Genomic DNA, 18909 nt, shown 5'->3' with positions numbered 1-18909 from the left:
CAAGGATTATGAGACTATGAGATTATGAGACACCAGACTGTCATCCATGTCTTTATGGACCGTGCTTTGTGCTCTGGTGAACAGACATGTTGGAAAAGGAAGGGGCCAGCTCCAAACTGTTCCCACAAAGTTGGGAGCATGGATTTGTCCAAAAAGTATGTTGGTATATTAGAGTACACCAGCCTACTTCACCAAATTTTACACTTGGCACAATACAGTCAGACACGTATCATCAAACCCAGACTCGTCCATCAGATTGCCAGATGAAAAACCGCAATTTGTCACTCCAGAAAAGCGCCTCCACTGCTCTAGAGTCCAGTGGCAGTGTGTGTTATACCACTGCAGCCAATGCTTTGCATTGAACTTGGTGATGTATATCTTGGATGCAGCTGCTCCACCATGGAAACCCATTATATGACGCTCTCTGTTCTATAGCTAATCTGAAAGCCACATGAAGTTTGGAGGTTTGTAGTGACTGACTCTGCAGAAGTCAATCACTTCTTGGCGACTTCATGCTATTTGCTTCAGCATCCACTGACCCGACTCCGTTAATTTTTGTGGCCTACCACTTTGTGGCTGAGTTGCTGCTGTTCCTAAGCACTTACATTTTCCTACAGCACATTGCACATTTTCTTACAGTTTTCTGACAGTTGAGTGTGGAATATTTAGGAGCAAGAAAATTTCATGACTGGATTTGTCACATCCTATCACAGTTCAATGGTGGAATTACCTGAGATCCTGAGAGCGACTTATTCATTCACAAATGTTTGTAAAACAGTCTGTATGCATAGGTGCTTCATTTTATACTCCTGGATCATGGAAGTGATCAGAACACCTGACTCAAATAATTTGGATGGGTGAGCAAATATTTTTGGCAATATAGTTTATATAGCCTCTGATGAAATGTAAGTTGCTTTTTACTTTCATATTAAAACTTCAAAACTCATTTCCAGTTGCCCTTGTATTTCAGTCCCACACAAAAACATGACAAAATCACTCTTAAATTACATTATTTCATATTTTTGTTTCATAGAATCGCTCATCACATGCCAACAAACACTAAAGTCTAACATGAAGAAAAAGTTCCAGTGTGTGTTTGAAGGAATTGCAAAATCAGGAAATCAAACCTTTCTGAACCAGATCTATACAGAGCTCTATATTACAGAGGGAGAATCTGGAGAAGTCAATAATGAACATGAGGTCAGACAGATTGAATCAGTGACCTGGAAACCAGACAGACCAGAAACAGCAATTAGACATGAAGACATATTTAAACCCTCACCTGAAAGAGATGAACCAATCAGAACGGTGATGACAAAGGGAGTGGCTGGCATTGGGAAAACAGTCCTGACTCAGAAGTTCACTCTGGACTGGGCAGAAGACCAAACCAACCAGGACATCCAGTTCATGTTTCCATTCACGTTCAGAGAACTGAATCTGTTTAAAGTTTATCAGTTCAGCTTGGTGGAGCTTGTTCACCACTTTTTTAGTGAAACCAAAGGAATCTCCAGGTTTGAAGAGTTAAAGGTTGTGTTCATCTTTGATGGCTTGGATGAGAGTCGACTTCCACTGGACTTCCACAACAATGAGATCCTGACAGATGTAAGAAAGTCCACCTCAGTGGATGTTCTTCTGACAAACCTCATCAGAGGGAACCTGCTTCCCAAAGCTCACCTCTGGATAACCACAAGACCTGCAGCAGCCAATCGGATCCCTGCTGAGTTTGTTGGCATGATGACAGAGATCAGAGGATTCACTGACCCACAGAAAGACGAGTACTTCACTAAAAGATTTAGATATAAGGAGCAGGCCAGAATGGTAATCTCCCACATAAAGAAATCCAGAAGCCTCCACATCATGTGCCACATCCCAATCTTCTGCTGGATCACTGCTACAGTTGTGGAAAACATGATGAACAAGAAAGATGGAGAAGATCTGCCAAAGAGCCTGACTGAGATGTACATCCACTTCCTGGTGGTTCAGACCAAACTGAAGGTCATCAAGTACGATGGAGGAACTGAGACAGATTCAATCTGGAGCCCAGAGACCCGGAAGATGATCGAGTCTCTGGGAAAACTGGCTTATGATCAGCTGATGAAAAGAAACCTGATCTTCTATGAATCAGACCTGGCAGAGTGTGGCATCGATATCAGAGCAGCCTCAGTGTACTCAGGAGTGTTCACACAGATCTTTAGAGAGGAGAGAGGGCTGTACCAGGACAAGGTGTTCTGCTTCGTCCACCTGAGTGTTCAGGAGTTTCTGGCTGCTCTTCATGTTCACCTGACCTTCATCAAATCTGGAGTCAATCTGATGGCAAAAGGTGAAACAAAATCCAAGGACTTCGAAACAAGAAGCCATGGATCCTCAGAGACAGAGATGTACCAGAGTGCTGTGGACATGGCCCTGGAGAGTCCAGATGGACACCTGGACTTGTTCCTCCGCTTTCTACTTGGTCTTTCACTGGAGACCAATAAGTGTCGCTTAAGAGGCCTTGTGACACAGACAGAAGAAAATTTAGCAAGTAATAAAGACACAGCCCAGTACATCAAGGAGAAGATGAACAATCATCTGTGTATTGAGAAAAGCATCAATCTGTTCCACTGCCTGAATGAACTAAATGATCAGTCTCTGGTGGAGGAAATCCAACAATCTCTACAAACAGGAAGTCTTTCAGCACAGCAGCTGTCTCCTGCTCAGTGGTCAGCTCTGCACTTCATGCTACTTTCATCAGAGAAAGATCTGGAGATGTTTGACCTGAAGAAATACTCTGCTACAGAGGAAGCTCTACTGAGACTGCTGCCAGTAGTCAAATCCTGTAGGAAAGCTGTGTAAGTACAGATGTAGTCCGTTTTATAATAATGCCTAATAATAATAATAATAATAATAATAATAATGAGATAATTACTTTGTACCCCTTCTGTCCTTTCAGACTGAGTGGGTGTAACCTCTCAGAGAGAAGCTGTGAAGCTCTGTCCTCGTTGCTCAGCTCAATAACATCTAGTCTCAGAGATCTGGACCTGAGTAACAACGACCTGACAGATTCAGGAGTGAAGCTGCTGTGCAGTGGACTGATGAGTCCAGACTGTGAACTGGAGATTCTCAGGTAAGATACATTTAAATTCTGTGTTACATTCTATGCAAAACATATGTTTTACATTTATAAACATGTCTAAAGCATATTTTTGTTTGTGTACATTTTAAAAGGAAAACTGTACCAAGTATTGAGTTTTCTCTGATGTGGCAGCAGAGAGCAGCTGCAGCAAAGACAGCCTCACTGCTGATATGAAGTGGACAAGTTAGCCATGGGAATAGAAATTATTTTCACAGGTGTCTAAGAAAAATGCAATGAACATTCAACTTAAAATGTGTAGGCCTTACAGCAGCCAATCAGAGTGGAAAAATATTCTTGTTCTTTGCCATTTTCTAGTTGCTAAATATTCCACAAAATGAGCAGATAAAAGATGAACAACATGCCAGTTTAAACTTTGATCTATTTGCAAAACGACTGAGCTCTGCAACATTAAAACATGGATAGAACCGTAACTACATTAATCATAGCTCTTCTTCTGTTCAGTGTTTGTCAGTTTCTGGTGGTGCAGCTCTGTGCTGCCTTCAGGAGAATGGGACATCAGAGTATCATCCATAAAACTTCACCCACATGGCATTTATTGTGCAAACCAGAGCTTTCAGAGGAAAAACAAAAGTTCCAGATCCTTTTAATGCCATACAAATATGAGACAGAATCATGGATTATATCTTTGTATAAACCTGTCTATTGATTATAGATTAATAGTTTTACTGGACAGAAATTACAAAGAACAAATCTGGTTCTTAATCAAATCCTAATGAGTCAAATTGAAAGTGTCATGGAGTCATCACCCTCATGACAATAACATTGACATGAAATATATATTGAAGAAATAAATATATCAAATCTAATTAAAAACATAAATAAGTTCTAAGTTATTTACTGTTATGGTCTGTAAGATATATTTATTCTCAGTACTAGATGTGGTGTCAACAAACCCATGACATTTCAACAATATTATTTTACCTTTTATCTGGAAATAGTGTCTATTTATTCTTGCCATACAGTCCTCTCTATTAATTATTGCTTGAAAGGTCTTGCCATACCAGTTTATTCCTCTGTATTTACTTTAGTTTCTTAGTTTATTCTTGCATTTTGTTCTTCTTTCATTTCCATTTAGTTTCCTCTGATTAGTATTATCCTCTCCTGGTTTATTGCTATGTCCACTTTAGTTTCTTTCCTGTTGCTAGATTTATTTGATCATTTATTCACCATCATTAATCTTCACTCATCACCTGCTGCGCTGCCTAATCGTCATGTTTCACATCATGTGTTGATTTTCCACTGTTCAGCGTCCGATTCTCTGTTTTTATGCCATAATTCACATCTAGTTCGTCGCTCCGTTTTATGTCCCGCTTCTCCTGTTTCAGAGTTTTGCGCAATGTGCGCGTCGTTGTTGTTTTTTTACCCTTTAAGGTGCGCAGCGGTCGGGAAACGTATCGATGGGGAAAAGGCAGACTGACATAAACCTTTTATAAACAACGGAAACATATGCGGTATTCTGATTATTGAAATTTAAAAGTGCTGTGGTACCGTTGTTCTATCATACCGGACCACTTACAGCTCAGGTGTTAACGCTATAAAATGAACGCTCCCTATCGAGGTATCGCCCATGGAGGGATTTCTTTATTTAAATGGTTCATTTTTCAGAGGGATACAAAGTCAGGGTATCGTGATTTTAGTAATTACATGTTTATAAGAGCGATTTTCTGTTGTCCTTCCATGGAAGCGGGCAGCATCCAGACGGACAATAAAACACTTTTTAATATAAGTTGCTGCTTTGACATGATCAGAGAACTGCCAAAACATCTGTACAAAAATACCAGACAAAGTGAATCACAGCACCGTCATCAGCCGGTGTAACGCTGAACTGATGCGGTGAAGCTACCGGTAGCAGGAGTGGAGCTACGCCAAGAAGCTAACAAAGCCAAGCTAAGCTAACAAACACTGAAAAGAAGAAGAAGAAGAAGAAGAGCTGCCATCGATACAGTTGCAGCCAAGCATGATTTAATGTTACACAATACAGTTTTAGCAAGTTGCTCAAAGTTTAAACTGGCATTGTTGTGCATTTAAAGTGTAAAGTTTACCTTCGACCAAACGCCCCCCAGAGGAATCCCAGCGCCCCCCTTTTGTAAAAATGTCTGCCAGCGCCCCCTGCCGTCCTCTGAACGCCCCCCAGGGGGCGGTACCGCCCACGTTGAGAACCGCTAAACTACACCAAGCAGTCACTAACAGGTTTTCACTTTGTTAGTGGGACAAAGGGACATTTTTTGGGACACATTTGTACATTTCCTAAAAATGTAGATTTTGAAAAGTTACTTAGGTATTCATGATCTTTATCATGGCATTGACGACTCAGCTGAGGTGCCCCCTGATATCACTGATCAATTAAATGTTTCTATGACATTTAACATGTCTAGAGCATATTTTGGCATATTTTAGACATGTTAGGCATTTAACTGATCAGTTAAGCTTAATTTGCTACAGGTAACTTAAGTCAGACAACTTAATTTATCTGTAGTAAATTAAGTTTCCTGAACATGATTTGTAATGGAACAAATTTGTTTCTAAAATGTCTCACAGGAGACTTATGACATAAAATATAAAGCATTTGTGGCAGCACTGAATGTACTGAAAGGCACTGAAGTTCCTAGTGCTTATTTTTATTCGTAATGTAAGAAGTTTATAACCACCAGGACTCTCTGCAATATAAAACTGAGTATTTGTCATGAAACTGAGGGTTGAGATGAGGACGAGAGCCGTCAGACCCAGGATGAAGTGAGAAAAATGTTTTAATGAGGTCAAAATGCAAAGATGCTCTGCACACTGCCAAGCTCAACAAGAACCACCATGCAACAATCACAACAAAGGAACACAGAGGATCCAGGGACAATCAGATGACACACATTAAATACATGTGGGGGATATCAGGAAATGAAGGACAGCTGGAACCAATAATAGGGAATGACATGACACATGGGAACAAAATACGGTACTCTGGTCAAATAAACATAGATGTTGGTTTGGACTCTTCAAGTTGTTCAAGTCAAGAGATGGAAAGTAGTCTAGATTGATCAAATCTAGACTATTTTTTATTGTGTTATAGAAAGTAGTGTAGAGTGTGTTACAATGTGTTGTCAACCGGGGAGATTTGCCAAAGGCCGACCTGTCCTCCTGAGTCTGAGTCTACTTCCATCACTGGTCTGGTTGGATCAGGTTGGGTGAGAATGAGAGCTTTTTCTTGTTTTGTTTTGTTCAAGTCAGAAGATTTTTCTGCTTCTGGGATCAAAGGAAGATTTTTGGTGGATTTGAGGCTGGTGAGGATAACAGCAATTTGACTATCATAATGAAGCTACCGTAGAAGTTGGCAAAACATAGGAAGCATTGGAACTGTTGAAGAAGATGAAGTTGGCCAGTTGAGGCCCGTTTAAACCTTTTCTGGGTTTGTCTTCATCTGCCTGCTCCAGGATGAATCCCAAGAAGATCCATTCAATTGGAGAGAATCTGTTGAGATGAATGGGAAATATACCAAGACGTAACTTTGAATTAGCAGAATGTTTTGACCAATATAACCCCACTTTGTCATTCTAATTTTAAGACTGGGAGATAGAAAATATAATGTTTACTATTTGTCAGGCCAACAGGTCAGCATGTAGACTGCTGCTCAACAGACACGATTCTCTAACCTTCTTAGCATGCCAACTAAATATTCTGACAGTTCTAACCAGTGGGTCACTTTGAGAATATAGATGATTTTTTAAAACTGTGTTGTGTGTTTGTGTCTGCAGGCTTTCAGGCTGCCTGATCACAGAGGAAGGCTGTGCTGCTCTGGCCTCAGCTCTGACTGTGAACCCATCTCACCTGAAGGAGCTGGACCTCAGCTTCAATAATCCAGGAGAGGCAGGAATGAAGAGTCTGGCAGCTCTACTGAAGAATCCAAGCTTCAAACTGGACTCTCTCAGGTAAGGAAACATTTTCTGCAACCACATAGTGCTACGCTGTTGCTTAATGCTAGATTCAGAATTGACACAGTGCAAAACATGGCAGCAAACCAGAAGGTGTTCAGGATCTCTGACAAATGAAGAGTTTTGGAAAGAAAAGGCAAGGAGGATTAATGATGGGTTTGGTTCATCTTTCTAAACCAATCTGGAGTGTAGGATAAACCTAAAAGCAATTATAATGATTCACTTCCTGTTAAAGAGCCCCCTGGTGGTTGAAGAAAAAGCTACAGAAAAGCTGCACCGGCTATAAGCCGCATGGTTAAAAGGGTTGGGAAAAAATTTGCAGCTTGTAGTCTGAAAAATACGGTATTTAAACAGCTTAAACTTTAACAAACACAAAGCAATGCATGATTGCAAAGTAGAAGCACAATGGTTGGTTGTATCAATCAAAATTGGTATCCATTATCTAGCATGCTCGTCCTTGCAGGGTGGTTGGGTTGCTGGTGCTTATCTCTAGCAGTCATTGAGCGAGAGGTCAGGTACACTCTGGACAGGCTGTCTGTCCATCACATATACCTTTTAATTTCTTACTGTATGTTTAGGATCATTAATGCTGTGATTTGAACATTATTAATAATATACAGATTCAGATTTATTTGTATTTCAAATGGGCAATTGGTTTTACAGCAAGAATAAAAAAGACAAAGTACCAATAAAAAGACAAAGGTTAATATAATAAAATAAAAACAAAAACAACAAAACATACCAGAAGGACATAAAATACAAATCAGTGCATAATGGGAAGAGTACAGCAGTGTATGTCATTACTGACTGACAATTGTTACAAACACTAAATCAGCTTATGCAACAGAATGAGGAAAAGGCATTTATTATCTTATAGTACCAGTAAAATATTAGACACTGGTAACAGAAAAGTGTTAATACCACATCTTCTTTCTTACAGCATGGAGCCTGCAGGAGAGAAATGGATGGCACCAGGTCTGAGGAAGTGTGAGTGTTTTTTGGTTCATATCAGATTGTCTCATCTTTGCATCAGTGAATTCAGAAAAATCATTCATCAGTAACTGCATTGTGTTTGTTCTGTTTTTCAGATTCCTGTCCACTAACAGTCGACCTAAACACTGTGAACAGATTCCTCAAACTGTCTGATGAAAACAGGAAGGTGACACGTGTGGCAGAGGAGCAGCCGTATCCTGATCATCCAGACAGATTTGATTCCTATCAGCTGCTGTGCACCAATGGTCTGACTGGTCGCTGTTACTGGGAGGTGGAGTGGGGTGTAAAAGTCAATATATCACTGAGTTACAGGGGAATCAACAGAAACGGAGTCAATGACGATTCTTGGTTTGGATTTAATAATAACTCCTGGAGTTTAATTTGCTCAGATAATGATTACGCTGTTTGGCACAATAGTGAAAAAAAAGCCTTCATCCCTGATGCCTCCTTCTCCTCCTCCTCTGCCTCTGGCAGAGTAGCTGTGTATGTGGACTGTCCTGCTGGGACTCTGTCCTTCTACAGAGTCTCTTCAGAGACACTGATCCACATCTACACCTTCAACACCAAATTCACTGAAACTCTTTATCCTGGATTTGGGGTCAAGTGTCGTTCAGGAGGGTCTTGGTGCTCATTTTAGAATAAGTGCTTTTCAAGACTAATACAACATCTCAAGAGTTATCAAAGCATTAAAAACAGGAGAAAATAATAAAAAAGTCACATGAAATAAAACAGTTTTTTTAAATAAACATCAATCTTTAATCCAAACAAAGGAGAATTCTAGACAGAGCCTGAACTAAAGGCTCCGTCTTCCTTTGTCTTCAATTTACCATAAGGAGTCATCAGCAGGTCCTGATCAGAGGGACATGTGGCTGAAGTGGCCTACTGATTTCCAATGGGGACTGTCTGTGAAAACCCCTTAAATCAGTAAAAGAATTTTAAATTACACTGTGGAAAAAACCTGTATGATTCGTCAGAAGCCTGGCCGCATCATCTAGTTCACCTTGCAACCATTCTAGGGAAGGTATGCTAAGATGCACAGCGTGGACTGGGGATCAAACAAAAGCATGGATAATTAGTTCTCACAATGTGAAAATTAAGACATCATTAGCAGATGATTAAAGGAATGAATCAAAGACTGGATGTGCATCCAAAGTAAAGTCAGAATGGAAGATTTTGCCCAAGACCTCTCAGTTCTTTGTCAATAATCTCTGTGACATGCATTTTTCTGATGTAGATCTTTGTTCTCTAAATTTGTGAAAACTGGTTAAGAAGTAGATTTTCTTAGTTGCTATTGGTGACTGAAGACAGTGCAATGTAATCTACTTGCACTTTTAACACACATGAACTGCACTATATTCTAATGACACTGAATTGTTTTTTTTTTGTGATTAGATTAACAAATTATCAATAAGAAGAATAAATACTTGGAAATATACTTCTTCATACATAAGTGGTATACATAAAAGATATAAAGGCCATTGACTGACATCTTATTTATATTTGCACAACATTATGTACATTATTTTATATCCTGCCCCATTGAGGTTGGTCTTAGGATCTGGGGGTGTTTGAGTTTGATTGTGGATTTTTGTCATTTTTAGTGTTCCTTTGAGTTTTCTACTTTAGTTTCCCCTGTTTTCCACTTCTGTTCTCCCTAGGGATTCTAGTTGTTTTTCTTGTTCCTAAGTTATTTTCTGCTGCTCTAGTTTATCATATTTCTTTAATCCAAGTTGTTCCTTAGTGTTAGAATTATTTCCTGCTCCCCTGTATTCTCTCCCTCACTTTCCTGTGTTACTTTCTCTTTCCCCATCCTCAGCCTGGTTCTGGCTCCAACTTCTGACACCTACAATCAGTTAGCTTATTAGCTAGCAGGTCCATTGTTCCCACTATCAACATCCCAGTATTTAAGCTCCTTATTCCCCAGTTACAACTCGCTGGTTCATCATGTCACCTTGTCCCTCCTCCCTTGTTCCTTTGATGTCTCTGTTTTGGATTTATTTTTTGTTTCTTGGATTTTGCATCTTGTAAGTTTGTATTTTTTCATAACTTTTGAACCTCACCTTCATCTCCTGCCTGCTGCATTTGGCTCGACATGTCAACACACCCTAACAGTTGCAATGTCAGGTTTTCATTTTGGCTTCAAGTCTGTATGGTATTTATTAGTTTAGCTTTTCAGGTCAGGTTGGTGTTTACTTTTTCCCTAAATAAATGAAATCATTTAAAAAAATGTTCCTTGGATTTAATGTGGCAATCTTTGTCTGCTGTGGGTGTAACATAGTTAATATTGTATAGAATTCCACTTGTCATTACTTCCCAGTTTGGGTTCATGTGTAAAGGGTGAAACAGCACCCCCTCCTGGTGGTTGGCAGGGTTAAATATGGTGAACGCAAACATCTCGTTACCAGTACATGAGAGATGGGCGCGAGGTAGGTTCACTAAGTTTAATGCTCCAGTAAAATGCTATGTTAGCTTGTTGAAATGCTGTCCCTCGTAAGGTGCTGAACCCGCTGTGATGAACCCGATTCCTGATCAGTCCATATTTTGTTTCGCACAGATAAACGACGTTTCATCTCATCCTGTCTCCTGGCCCTTATTCACACAACGCAGAACTGATTTATGCTGATCGATCAGAATTATCGAGGTTACATGGGCACTTGACCAGGACAGCATGAGAAGGGGGGGAAGAACCCATAGAAGACACCTGTTTATCTCCTAAATAAATGACAGTAGTCAATGAAGAGTTGGAGCTCCACTAGGTTGACTAGGGACACCACTGGAAGATGTGCTTCAGCAGGGAAGTGTTCATGTTCTTCAGTGCAGGTTTGTGATGGCCAGCCACACAGAGTAAGATCCACACCTCATCATAAGTTGGCTTTCACTTTAGTTTGTTTTGTAGTTTAAGTATTTATAGTTTCTTCCACCTTACAATGTTTATATGGAGTGCACACATATTAACCAACACATTCTCACTCCCAACTCGTCACATATTGACGCTTGGGCAGGTACCCTCGGCGTCACATGTTGACACCTAGGGTACCCCCTTTGCGTCAACATGTGACGCGAAGGGTTCTCTCATTGAATGCTGTACGGTTCCCTAAGCGTCCGATACTGACGACTTAGGAACGAATAAGATGACGTGTCTATTCTATTTTTTTAAAAAACATTTATTTACAATTTATGTGTTAGTTTGAACAGGATATTAAGAATATTTACTACAAATACATGTCAGACGTATCGTCACAATACTTTAATTCGGTATTTAAAAATAACTCAGTAAAATATAAAACCGGAGGGGTTTTGTTGTGCTTGTTGTTAGCTTGATTTAAAAGCCTTAAAAAAAAAAAAAATAAAAAAAAATACTTTTGAGTATGATATCAATGATTTACACCAAATAAATTTAAGAAAAATTAAGATGTGTTTTCGTTTGTGATTGCATGCAAACAGTTCTGTAGACCTTTTAATATGTTTGATTGAAATAAAAATAAGGACGGATCCCACAAAAACCCAAGAAGAAGAATAAGCTGACGTCATCCTATGCGACACTTACACTCCGGTGAGTAGAAATCTGCATCTGTCAAAATGTTTTTGTACTCTAAAACCAAAATAATTCCAAAGTGTTACGTTATAAAGTTACTGGTGGTAGTTTTAGGACTTAATGGCAGTAGGACTGTGATGCGAATGGTTGAAGGCGCGTTTGTAACAATTTTTTTTGCCGGAAAATATACAGTGGAAGCTAGCTAAATTAGCCTCTTGGAGGCTAATTGTACCTGTACACTGTACCTGTGCTTAATACGTTTACTTAGCCGTGATAAAGTCACATAATAATGTTTATAGTCATGCTTGTTGTTGCCACTTTGTTGGTCCAAATTAAACCCAATATATTTTTTTAAGATTTTACTGTTTCATTTTTAGACCATAGTTTGAGTATAGCAGTGTAAATTCAGCTGCTTTTAGCTTTTGCTTAAGATCTTTCAGCTCCATCTTGTTGCTTGTTGTAACCACAGGATGAGTCAAGTGCAAATGATCTGGGATGTGTGACTGATAGAAGTAGAGCAGAAAAGGGCTACATGTGACTGCAGTTTTACACTCCAATTAATTTCTGCCTTTTTTAACTTTCTTCAATAAAATAAACTACTATAATAAGTTGATCATCTATATCCTGCATTCTCTGGGCTGTATGAATTGTGGGCTTAGTAAAGGCACCACAGAAACCATCAAGCAAATCATTTTGGCCCGACCTGTCCCACATTTTGGTTCCATAAATCTAAACTCAACATTGGACTAAAAGACACATCTATTTAGAAACTGTCAAACATGAGTGGGACCTCGGCCAAGTTGATTTGATCCTACATGTTGAGTTCAGTTGACTGGTTTTCAACAAACTCATGGAAACTGTTGAATTTGGCAACCTCATATTTCTCGTGCATGCTAACATACATACATGTTATGTATGCAAGTTTTTCTATATGTATGCATCAACAAATGTACTTAATCAAATGTCTGTTTAAAACAGCTGACACTTAAGATTTCAAATGTGTACACAGTATTCATATTGAGATACTATATGAATACTATTTACTACTTAAAAACACAATGTTTTTAATCAAGCAAATTGGAGACTTTTGCAGATTTAAGTATGCAAAATTTGCTTTCTCTACATGCCCCACACTACTGAGCTCTTTCTATATTGTGACATATAAAGAATTTGACTAATCATAATTAAGCTCAAGATTATATTACAATTGTGTGAGCCTTCAAATGGTAAATCATGCCATTTAAGATTTAAGGCCTTGCTTAGATACATCAAAATATAACTGAAGATATCTTGAATTGTAATTTTTACAATTCAGAATGTAAATGGAAATATACTAATTTGCTATTCAAAATAGCCAAAATATAGTTCTTTTTAGATATCTGGGACGTAATTACAGTTAGTCGGGCAAAACCGATTATATGTCAAAACGACCTGCAACAGTTTCTTATCTAGAGAACACAGCTGTCATGTGCTTAAAAAAAACACATTAAAGTTTCTCTTTCGCCTGTGTTTTTCTGTTGCGCAGATGATTTTCTATCAACCTCCAACGGAAGGTAAGATAATCTATTCGTGGCGGACGCAGCTGTATAAATAATTAATCTATCAAAGGGTTCCTCTATTTCTTTCATGTTACGGGACTCAGCAGCAGCTGTTCAGTCTGGAGGAATAATGAAAACGGGTCAAGAAGTTTTCTCGGAAATTTTTGCCAATTTTATTTTATCCAAACAGAATTCAGAACTATTTTTAGGTTAGTTGATTCTTGCTTAAACGTGCATTCGTTTTTATTGTTATTGCTTGTGTTGTTATTAAACTCCTTTGCGTCTAAATATACATTAATTATGAATTTGAAAGCCGTGTGTCATTTTATTAACATTGTGTTGATCTATGGCTAAAATCCCAACACATTAGTTTTAATGTGGAGTCTGTCTTTCTGCAGATTAAGGTGGACTGTGTGTCTAAGCTGGTATTGATCTGAATTTGGCAACATGGAGACGTCTGAGGACAAGGAAGAGGAAGCTCCTTTCTCTGAAACCACTTTATGTAAGAAACCAGAGGACAAGAGGTGAGATGTCTGTCTCTGCATCACTTTGTCAGGATCAGCACTCCCAGCATTAAAGCAACTTTACTTGCAGAAATCAGACTGAAAGAGAATCTGATCCTGATATGGAGTCTGGCCAGTCTGACCTGAACCAGCTTTCTGCTACAAAGAGGTTAGCTGTAGCTGAATCACATGTGTAAAATGTAACTGAATCAATGTAAAGTATTTCATCTTTCACATGTCAGCACATTCTGCTCCTATGGGAAGTGGTATGTATTGGAAGACCATTATTATTCATAGGAATGAAACATGTATTTTTGAAATTAAGGTGCATGTAAAAAGTTACATTTTATTTTTCTTTATTTTGTAGAAATCAGGTTTCACTTTGATGTTAAAACTGCAGCATGTAACTTTCATTAAAAAAGTCTTTTAAATATTTGTTGAAACTGTGAATATGTTGTGACCGTATGGTATGAGACAAATAATCCATAAAAAAATCAAGCTGCTCTTAGTGCTGTCAATTATTCCTGTGCATGTGCTGCTCATCCATCCTGTCCCCAGCTAGCTGTAGCAATGCTCTTAGCTTTTAGCTTCTACCTGTTGGCAGAGTCTGCTAGGATTGCTGAGGCCAGTTATCACGGTCATCAGTGACGCGGATAAACAGTTTTCCTGTCTTGGTAATTTCTTTCTCTGCCATAAGCACATTAAGCAGCACATACACAAGGTTAATTGACAACGCTAAGACCTTCCTCCAGGCTCTTATTGGTTGATTTTGACTGGCATTGTTGCGTTTCTGTAGATGGCAAAAATAGTTGGAGGAGTTTGATCTTTTCACAGATTGTCTCTCATACCATCGTGTCACGACATGGTGACAGCTTTAACAAATATGTAAAAAACATGTTTTATAAAAGTTACATATTACAGCTTTAAGGAGATTTTTTTTAATTGTAAAAAAAAAAGAAAAAAAAAAGCCTGTAATTGTTGGATCATGATGCTTTGTAAAAGCAATAAAAGGCTAAAATGTTCACCGTGGTGAATGGTTTTCATTCACACTGTAGATTTATTAATCCAAGAAGTTTATTTCCTACAGGAAATAAAAGAGGCGTCTGACTGGACTGACATTCTCATCCACAGGAAACGACCGGAACAAGAACCTGGACCAAGCTGTCTGTCCTTCAAGAGCAGCCACTCAAAAGATGGATTAATTAATTTGAACATTGATCAACCTTCAGATGCAAAGAGGTGAACTTGATAAAATAAATGATTTATTCATAACTCTATGAAAACTGATTTACGGTTTACCATACACTTATACTTGTATAGCTTCGTGTTGATTTCTCCCAGACACACACACACACACACGCCTGCCCTCCCGGCTGCATGAAACGTTTTCTTTATTTTCACTCCTTTCTACTGGGCTGATTTTAATGTCCATCAATAAAATCAACCAATGGGCTGATTTTTATCACGGTCGATAAAAATTATATTTAATAATTTAATAATGGTCTATGCCTATTTCAATAATTTAGACACAAAATGCACCTTAAGTTGCATTAGTACACAGTAGAAATTGTCTTTGCCACAGAAGCTAAAATCCAAGTTTCTGCTCTTAGGAATACAGCCAATCAGCACCATGGAAAATAAATGCTGGCCTTCAAACAGCAGCCAGTACCATGTCAGGTAGAATTAGACTNATAAGAAATTAGACTACTATGCTGACTTAGTGTAAATTACTTTAGACTCAGACTGTACTCAAAATGAACAATTTACTAAACTGTAATGTTTAAGGATTTCAGCGCTTAAATCTTGGTTTTACTTTCACTCTGGGAATAAACCATTATGATGTTTCTTAAGCATGTAAGCCCTAAAACTGTGGGCTTTATTTCGCAGATTAATTTAAATAAATATGGTTTTTACACCTTTGTTGAGACATTTGAGTCGAATGTTTTACAGTCAGTGTCTGATGAACATGTTCTCCACTAATGGTTTGCAATTCCCTGCTTTAACACCATAATATCTTAACGCATGAGAAAACAGAGGTCCAAACAGAAGTTGTACATATTGGACCTCTGTTTTGTCATGTGTTAAGTTATTATGGTTGTGCTGTCCTCGCCCTGAGTTTTCGATTTTTCAGCAACCAGATATTATAATCAGCTGACTTCCACACAAGGGTGTAACTTTGTGTTGCCAGTTGGTGGGGAGGAGGAGGAGCCGGGGGAACTGATGGACCCACAGTTACTGGAAGACCTTTTCTTTTTTAGTGCTAAGAATAAAGCTAAAACTTACATGTGAATGCCATACAGTCTTATTCAATAAACGAGGACATACATCCTGATCAGGTTTGTCAGATTAATAGTACCTTTAAAAAATAACCTTTTAGCAGGTATCAAACATACGAAATATAAATATGTTAAAACCAAAGTAATGTAATTGATCTATATAATGTCTTTCGCTTGGTGATGGAATTGCTGACAAAGGAACTTTTCAGTCATATTCTAACTTGTGGAATCAGCCTGTATTTGCTCAATGTTTGCCTACAGTTGAAAACAGTTTCACAATTCAGAAATACTTTTTGTTTAGAATTATCACATAGTTGCCTTTTATTGTCTGATTTTATCAAGTGCTAAAAACATCAACATGAGATTCTATAACAATCAAAATGTTATTAAACATTTCAAAAACAGAATAAGTAACTTCTGTGTAAACCAAATGAATTCTCATCAGTGCAAACTTTGTATTTTTCAGTTATGTGATTCTGACTCCACAGCTGTCCCTTAGTTGGTTGGCAAAACCTTTGGTCAGATGAGAGACGATGTGTTTTAATATAGCAAATATTAAAGATGCAGAAACTTTTTTGGGTCTGGTTGGGGCAGTGTGGAGTAGAGATGTTACTGGATTCTGTAAAATGTGGGTTAAAGCCCAGATGCTGATGTCTGGATATGNTATATATATATATATAAAAAAGCCATTTCTCATGATTTCTCCATAGATTCAAGCAGAGCCCCGACGACGTTGTTCAGCCTCCACATGAGTTTCAAATGCGGCTGGGCTCCATATTTATGGTCTGTATATATTGAACACTACATTTTTAATCTCTTCTGTTAATAAAATTTTTACTTCATTTTATAGATCACTTGATTGTCTCAGACATTTTCAGAGGGGTGTTTCATGTCTTATTCTGCTTTAGGAACTGGAGAAAAAGATTGTTATGTTTGTGAATGACGAGCTGAAGGAGATCCAGAAGGTCTTGAGTTCAGATTATCCAGATGAGGAGGAGGAGGAGGAGGGTGTGTCTGGAAATAAGGATGAGAAGCAGAGGAGCAGCAGCAGCAGAGAGGCGTTTTTAAAGATCACCGTTGACTTCTTGAGAATGATGAATCTGGATGACCTGGCTGACCTTCTGCAGAGCAGTAAGAGATATTCTTCTACAGAAATGGTGGAACAAGAGATCATTAAAGACTTATTGTAGTTGACACCAGATATAGATACCTTCAAAGAAACATGAAGTCTACAAGAATTTAATAGATTTAACCTTTATTCTGATGAAACATAAAATTAAATCTTGCAATTATATTCTTTTGTCATTTTCCTCAAAACAATTTATTTGTTTTGTTTTACACAAAAGTACTCTAATACGTTCCAAAAAATAGAAAATTTGATTTTGTGAAAAAAAAACAAAAAACAAAACAAAAAACAACTTTAATTAGGCTACAAAACACATACACAACTTCAAATGTTAAAGCAAAACAGGCATAATGAAAACCGTTCTATAAGACCATAGAGGTTTTGTTGGACTGGGTTTTAACCCCCATCAGGATCTCCCTTGGAAAACTGGCTAATTCTCCTACCCAGTGATGAAATGAATGGAATTTGATTTCCATCTTTATCCAGGTCTTGATAATTATGGAAAAAAGTTTGCGTTTCCAAACTGTATTCTCTATTCTGTTATCTAAAAGATAAAAATTGAATTTCTAAAGCATAGTGTATTGCCGAAATTATTTGCTCACCTGCCCTCACTCCTATATGAGCTTAAATGACATCCCATTCCTAATCCATAGGGTCAATATGATGTTGGTTCACCCTTTGCATCCAAAACAGCTTCAACTCTTCTGGGAAGGCTGTCCACGAGGATTATGAGACTTTATGGGGATTTTTGACCATTCTTACAGAAGCACATTTATGAGGTCACATACTGATGTTGGACAAGAAGGCCTGGCTCTCAGTCTTAGCTCTAATTCATCCCAAAGGTGTTCTATTGGGTGGAGGTCAGGACTCTGCAGGCCAGTCAGGTTCATCCACACCAGACTGTCATCCATGTCTTTATGGACCTTGCTTTGTGCTCTGGTGAACAGACATGTTGGAAAAGGAAGGGGCCAGCTCCAAACTGTTCCCACAAAGTTGGGAGCATGGATTTGTCCAAAAAGTATGTTGGTATATTAGAGTATACCAGCATACTTCACCAAACTTTACACTTGGCACAATACAGTCAGACACGTATCATCAAACTCAGACTCGTCCATTAGATTGCCAGATGAAAAACTGCAATTTGTCACTCCAGAGAACGCGCCTCCACTGCTCTAGAGTCCAGTGGCAGTGTGTGTTATACCACTGCAGCCAATGCTTTGCATTGAACTTGGTGATGTATAACTTGGATGCAGCTGCTCCACCATGGAAATCCATTACATGAAGCTCTCTATTCTAGAGCTAATCTGACAGCCACGTGAAGTTTGGAGGTCTGTAGTGATTGACTCTGCAGAAGTCAATCACTTCTTGGTGACTTCATGCTATTTGCTTCAGCATCCACTGACCCGACTCCGTTAATTTATGTGGCCTACCACTTTGTGGCTGAGCTGCTGTCGTTCCTAAACAATACCATTGTCTTACAGCACATTGTACATTTTCTTACAGTTTTCTGACAGCTGAGTGTGGAATATTTAGGACTGGATTTATCACATCCTATCACAGTTCAATGGTGGAATTACCTGAGATCCTGAGAGCGACCCATTCATTCACAAATGTTTGTAAAACGGTCTGCATGCATAGGTGCTTCATTTTATACACTTGTGACCATGGAAGTGATCAGAACACCTGACTCAAATCATTTGGATGGGTGAGCAAATATTTTTGGCAATATAGTTTATATAGCCTCTGATGAAATGTAAGTTGCTTTTTACTTTCGTATTAAAACTTCAAAACTCATTTCCAGTTGCCCTTGTATTTCAGTCCCACACAAAAACATGACAAAATCACTCTTAAATTACATTATTTCATATTTTTGTTTCATAGAATC

At 38.4% G+C, this 18909-nt stretch overlaps 2 protein-coding genes across 2 annotated transcripts in view; both read left to right on the top strand.

Annotated features, from left to right (window-relative positions):
* The first annotated feature begins 969 nt into the window (after nucleotides 1-969).
* LOC103156679 (uncharacterized) overlaps nucleotides 970-18909 on the top strand; it is a 31143-nt gene continuing 13203 nt past the window's right edge. The window contains exons 1-6 of the mRNA XM_007578815.2: nucleotides 970-2828; nucleotides 2930-3103; nucleotides 6877-7050; nucleotides 7994-8040; nucleotides 8142-8677; nucleotides 16807-17084. Of these exons, the coding sequence (XP_007578877.2) occupies nucleotides 985-2828; nucleotides 2930-3103; nucleotides 6877-7050; nucleotides 7994-8040; nucleotides 8142-8677; nucleotides 16807-17084 (3053 nt within the window). The 5' untranslated portion in view covers nucleotides 970-984. The remainder of the gene's footprint in view (nucleotides 2829-2929; nucleotides 3104-6876; nucleotides 7051-7993; nucleotides 8041-8141; nucleotides 8678-16806; nucleotides 17085-18909) is intronic.
* On the top strand, nucleotides 13042-17230 carry LOC103156680 (uncharacterized). The gene is made up of 6 exons (XM_007578816.2): nucleotides 13042-13134; nucleotides 13518-13643; nucleotides 13714-13791; nucleotides 14754-14861; nucleotides 16609-16681; nucleotides 16807-17230. Exons 2-6 carry the CDS (start codon nucleotides 13567-13569, stop codon nucleotides 17086-17088), a joined length of 618 nt encoding a protein of 205 aa, XP_007578878.1. The 5' UTR covers nucleotides 13042-13134; nucleotides 13518-13566; the 3' UTR covers nucleotides 17089-17230.

This window comes from Poecilia formosa, unplaced genomic scaffold (genome assembly GCF_000485575.1).
Source record: "Poecilia formosa unplaced genomic scaffold, Poecilia_formosa-5.1.2 Scaffold492, whole genome shotgun sequence".
Classification (NCBI taxonomy): Eukaryota; Metazoa; Chordata; class Actinopteri; order Cyprinodontiformes; family Poeciliidae; genus Poecilia; species Poecilia formosa.
Note: the sequence above shows the minus strand (reverse complement) of the source record. Positions and strands in the feature narration are given on the sequence as shown.

Coding starts and splice junctions, on each gene's coding strand:
- LOC103156680 (XM_007578816.2), top strand. CDS start 13,567: ATGGAGACGTCTGAGGACAAGGAAGAGGAAGCTCCTTTCTCTGAAACC. Junction 13,644..13,713: donor AAGAAACCAGAGGACAAGAG/GTGAGATGTCTG, acceptor CTTTACTTGCAG/AAATCAGACTGAAAGAGAAT. Junction 13,792..14,753: donor CAGCTTTCTGCTACAAAGAG/GTTAGCTGTAGC, acceptor TCTCATCCACAG/GAAACGACCGGAACAAGAAC.